The sequence below is a fragment of the Apaloderma vittatum genome, unplaced genomic scaffold (genome assembly GCF_000703405.1).
Source record: "Apaloderma vittatum isolate BGI_N311 unplaced genomic scaffold, ASM70340v1 scaffold9058, whole genome shotgun sequence".
NCBI lineage: Eukaryota > Metazoa > Chordata > Aves > Trogoniformes > Trogonidae > Apaloderma > Apaloderma vittatum.
The window spans coordinates 1-5,195 of record NW_009729003.1 but is presented as its reverse complement, the minus strand read 5'-3'; the positions used below and the strand labels follow the sequence as shown (position 1 = coordinate 5,195).

The 5,195-nt window shown below is 56.5% G+C and overlaps 1 protein-coding gene across 1 annotated transcript in view; it reads left to right on the top strand.

Moving 5' to 3' along the window:
• Positions 1-5,188, top strand: part of ZNF142 (zinc finger protein 142) — a gene marked incomplete at both ends in the record, with an annotated part of 7,232 nt that extends 2,044 nt beyond the window's left edge. Inside the window, 3 exon segments of the mRNA XM_009874282.1 lie at positions 384-1,196; positions 2,167-2,344; positions 3,019-5,188. Of these exon segments, the coding sequence (XP_009872584.1) occupies positions 384-1,196; positions 2,167-2,344; positions 3,019-5,188 (3,161 nt within the window).
• Between the last annotated feature and the right edge of the window lie 7 nt (positions 5,189-5,195).

Genomic DNA, 5,195 nt, shown 5'->3' with positions numbered 1-5,195 from the left:
CCGGGCTGGTGGGTTCAGCACTGTCCAGCAGCCCCACATCTCCTGCATGTGCCAGCGCCTGCTCCCTCTGCCCAAGGGAACGAGTCCTTTCTTTTGCCTGTCCTCACCTGATGCCACTCAGGCAAAAGTCTCCCTGCTTTAGGCATCAGGAGTACCCAGGCAGGCCTGATTTTGGTTGCACTTTGCCAGTGCTGAATTGGAAAGAGCTCACCTGAACCATGTTGGTGTCTCATAGTGGGAACAGTCCCTCCAAGTAGGTGGCTGCTGTGTGACCACTTATGTATATAAACCGTTGCCCTGGCACAGCTGGATCGCGGAGAGAACATCTGCCTGTGCTCCCTGTCTCTTCCCTCCTGATGGCTTCCCCTTCTCTGCCCTCACAGGGGATGTCGCAGAGGGCTCCGAGTACCTCTATAAAACCCACATGTGCCCCGAATGCAAGCGGTGCTTCAAGAAGCGGACGCACCTGGTGGAGCACCTCCACCTGCACTTCCCCGACCCCAGCCTGCAGTGCCCCAACTGCCACAAGTACTTCACCAGCAAAAGCAAGCTGAAAATCCACATGATGCGGGAAACGGGCGAGAAGGCCCACCGCTGCCCGCTCTGCCACTACAGCTCGGTGGAGAAAAACGCCCTCAACCGCCACATGGCCAGCATGCACGAGGACATCTCCAACTTCTACTCCGATGTTTACTCCTGCCCCGTCTGCGAGGAGAAGTTTCGGCTCAGCCAGGCCCTCAAAGAGCACTTGAAGACTCACAAAGCTGAGCCCAAGAGGCTGAGCTGCTTCCAGGGGGACTGCGACTACTGCGCGGAGGACCGGAAGGAGTTTGTTCGTCACCTCAAGGATGCTCACAGCATCAAGGCGGTGGAGTGCAAGTACTATGCCTGCTCACTGCTCTTCGGCACGGCAGAGGCCATGGAGGCTCACCGAAAAACCCACTACGCCTTTCATTGCCAGCAGTGCGACTTCATCTGCTCCAACAAGCACGTTTTCCGCAAGCATAAGAAGCAGGGGCACCCGGGCAGCGAGCAGCTCCAGTGCAGCTTCTGCCCCTACGCCACTTTCAACCCTGTGGAGTTTCATGACCACGTGGGCAAGATGCACGCCAACGAGAAGATCCACAAGTGCACCGAGTGTGCCTTCGCCACCGCGCACAAGAGGGTGCTCATCCGACACATGCTGCTGCACACCGGTGGGTGTCTGCTGGGGCAGTCCCGAGAGCCGAGCTGGGGTGGCAGGGGGGGCCTGTCCCAACTCTGGGTGGGCAGGGAAGGCTGGGTCAGGGGGAATAAATCAGCTGAGGAATCTAAGAAAGAAACTTAATCCAGATGTATTTATCAGATTAAATCATTGTTAGGCTTTCTGAAAGAACAGTCCAACTGTGTTATCTCTTGTTGCCATGCTCTTTTTGTAGTATCTAGTTATAGCTTTGTTGGGATTTATTTGCCTCTTGGGTGACCTTTTAAGGGCTGTGATCAAATCACATATTTTCATACAAAATAATTAATTTATAGCATGGCATTTACAGAAGTAGTTGTAAAATGCTATAAAAAAATGCAGTACCATAATTATTCTTTCACATGTATTAGGTTGTTTTCCTTCCCCTGTAGATTCTGTAAAGTTGTTTTGGTTTGTCTTTTTTTTCTGTTACGGGGAATATGACCTCATAAATGTTTATTAATTTGTCAAGGGTGAGTGTCAGGAGGACGGAGCCAGGCTCTTTTCAGTGATGTCCAATGACAGGACAAGGGGCAATGGGTACAAGCTGGAACATAGGAGGTTCCACAAAAATATTAGGGAAAAACTTCTTCACAGTGAGGGTGACAGAGCCCTGGCACAGGCTGCCCAGGGAGGTTGTGGAGTCTCCTTCTCTGGAGACATTCAAAAGACACGTTCCTGTGTCACCGACTGTAGGTGATCCTGCTCTGGCAGGGGGGCTGGACTAGATGATCTTTTGAGGTCCCTTCCAACCCCTGACATCCTGTGATTCTGTGATTCTGATTCTGAGTCCCGTCTCTGCCACCCGAGCATCACTCGGCTGAAGCTGTGGCAGCCCTGCTGTTACTCTCCATCTCCTGCTGAGCTGGTTTCCCTGCAGGGGGAGGCAGACGGTGTTGTTTTGTCTGGCCGTGATGCTGAGGGTGTTCCTGTGTTGCGTGCAGGAGAGAAACCTCACAAGTGTGAGCTCTGCAGCTTCACGTGCCGGGATGTGAGCTACCTCTCTAAGCACATGCTGACCCACTCCAACGACAAGAACTTCATGTGCACCGAGTGCGGGTACATCACCAAGTGGAAGCACTACCTGAACGTCCACATGCGCAAGCACACTGGAGATCTGCGGTATGACCCCCTGCTCTGCTGGCCTGGTAGCGTTGTCAGGGCTCCCCAAATCCAACTTCAGGCATCTGCTGCTCCAGGCTGCATTGTGTGCCAGGCTCTTATGCCCAGGGGTTGGCTATAGCCTGCTCCGTCTGGCATGAAGGAATTGCGGCCTTTGAGCTTGTGGGTTGTTGCCAGCATGGTGTTGTGGAGCCCAAGCTATTTTTGGTGTCTCTGTGCCACCGAGGAGGTATATGATCACATCAGTGCAGCTCTGAGCTTGGGTTCACAGGCTCTGCTGGATGTTTGCAGGCCAAGGCCAGCTTGGGCACATGCAGGATGCTGCTGGAACATGTTTTTCACCTTTGTATTATCGCCTCCTTTGGGTCTAGTCTGCCTCCAGGAATGCTGGAGGTGCTGCTGATGTGATGTGTGTGTGGGGGTGACTTGGTCACTCTATGGAATACTTGGGGAATCTGTCTCCCGTCCCCAGGCTGGGGCTATAAAGCACCAGCAGTGCCAAGGGCTGCTGCAGGAAGGAATTGCCTGTGGTCAGAGCTGCCTGGATGGCAAAGGTCAGATGTGACAAACCCTTCCCATGTGCCCAAGATGGGGATGCAGAGCTCTGAGTGCCTGACAGAGCTCAGCCTGCCCTGGTTCCTCAGGCTGCCTGACTGACTCTGCTTTCCCTGCAGGTACCAATGCAACCAGTGCTCATACCGGTGCCACCGTGCTGACCAGCTGAGCAGCCACAAGCTGCGGCACCAGGGCAAGAGTCTGATCTGCGAGGTGTGCGGCTTCGCCTGCAAGCGCAAGTACGAGCTGCAGAAGCACATGCAGGCCAAGCACTCGCAGAACTACCAGGTGCCAGTCTTCCAGTGCCAGTACTGCACCTACCAGACCATTTTTAACCACGAGAACTGCAAGCACACCAAGCAGAAGGAGTTTCGCTGCGCCCTCTGCTCCTACTGCACCTTCAGCAACACCAGCCTCTTCTTCCACAAGCGCAAGATTCACGGCTACGTCCCTGGTGATAAGGACTGGCTGGAAAATTACGCCAGCAAGGAGCTGGAGATCAGCTCGTCCGAAGCGCTCTTCAGCTGTGAGCTTGGCACAGCTCTGCGGGTGGATGCCAGCTCCCCTGTCGCCAGCAAGGAGCAGTGGGCAAAGGCGAAGCCATCCCAGTTGGAGTCTCAGGAGGAAGAGGGCCACCAGCAAGCGTTAGCGGTGCCGCTCCTTGGACAGGATGCCGCTCCAGCAAAGAGCGGCAGCGAGGCAGACAGAGGTGTGGGTGAGGGGGAGCAGAACCGTCCCACTGCTGGCAGTGTCCAGAAAGATGACTGCGTGCAAAGGGACACTGCCACAGCCTCAGCTGAGCTCTCTGCCTCTGGGGATGTGGCAGAGAGCTGCACATTGCACTTGGAGGCACTGAATGTCCCGTCTGACCCCCTCCTGGAGCATTTGACTGGAGAAGCCCGCGCGGCACAGCCAGATAGCGTGGAAATGCTTTCCTGCAAGGAGCCTCCCGCAGCCTATGAGATGCTGGGCTCCCGGGATGACCTTGGCTTGGAGGACAATGACAACACGCTCGAAGACATCCCAGGCTTTGAGGAAGAGGAGGCAGACGTACGGGAGGATGAGGCGGTGAGACTGAAGGGCGCTGTAGCTGCAGGACACAGCCAGGGAAAAGACACTCTAGGTCAGGCCACAGACCACCTCAAGGGGTCCTGCTCAGGCCACCACAAGCTTGTGGCGGACACCGAGGTGAAAGAGGCCAGCCAAGCTGAGCTGCCAGAGGCCTGGCTCAGCGTGCTGAAGGCAGCGGAGAAGAGCCATCCACCTGTCCCAGAGGATGTGACCACCTCTGACGACGATGCCAGAGGCGGCTCGGAGTCGGTGCTGAAGGCTCTGCGGAAGCAGGACAAGGAGCAGGCGGAGACGCTGGTGCTGGAGGGTCGGGTGCAGATGCTGGTGGTGCAGTCGGAGAGCCAGATCTTTAAGTGCGAGAAGTGCTCGTATATCACACGGAAGGAGAAGTCCATGTCGCTGCACTCTAAAGCCAGCTGCCAGAGCCGTGCCAGCTGCCAGAGCCGCCGGGCCCCCCTCTTGTGCCGTGAGTGCGGTGCCAGCTTTAAGCAGCAAAGGGGGCTCAACACCCACCTCCTCAAGAAGTGCCCAGTCCTCCTGAAGAAGAACAAGATCCTCAAACCAGCTGGACAGGAGCCACTTGGGTTGTGCCAAACTGCTGACCAGCCTGGTGATAATGGTACAGAAACGGTGAAGAGCCAGAAGGGAGGCTTGGAGGAGTCCGGGCATGCCAAGTGCTCTTGGGAAGCTGAACTGCTGCCTAATAAAATGCAGGGAGCAGGCAGTCCTTTGCCTGGAGAGCAGGTGTCGGGCTGTCCTGCCCCTGAGAAATCCCTGCCAGGGGACAGCACAGAAGTGGCAGAAGAACCTCCCCAGCCAAACGATGGGACTGAGACTGGTGGAGCCACTTGTCCTCCCCAGCCTGGGAAACTCTCAGAGAAATACCGGCTGGAGGGAGGGAAGCTGCGCTGCAACGCCTGCTCCTTCGTGTGCTCCCGTGTCTCCACCATCACCTCCCACGTGGAGGATGGGTGCCGGAGCGTGGAGCGGTTCTGGTGCTCCCTGTGTCCCGAGGCCTTCCGCTCCCGGCGAGCGCTCAAGAGCCACTGTGCCGAGAAGCACATCCCGCATCCCGAGGAGGATGAACCCCAAAACATCCAGCTCCCTGCGGGGGACCCAGCCAGTGTTGAGCCAGGCCAGCCCGATGAGCTCCCGCTGGATGCAGCCCCTCGAAAAGCCACCCTGCCCAAGAGAAGGCGTTTCTCCTGCCCCACCTGCCCCTTCA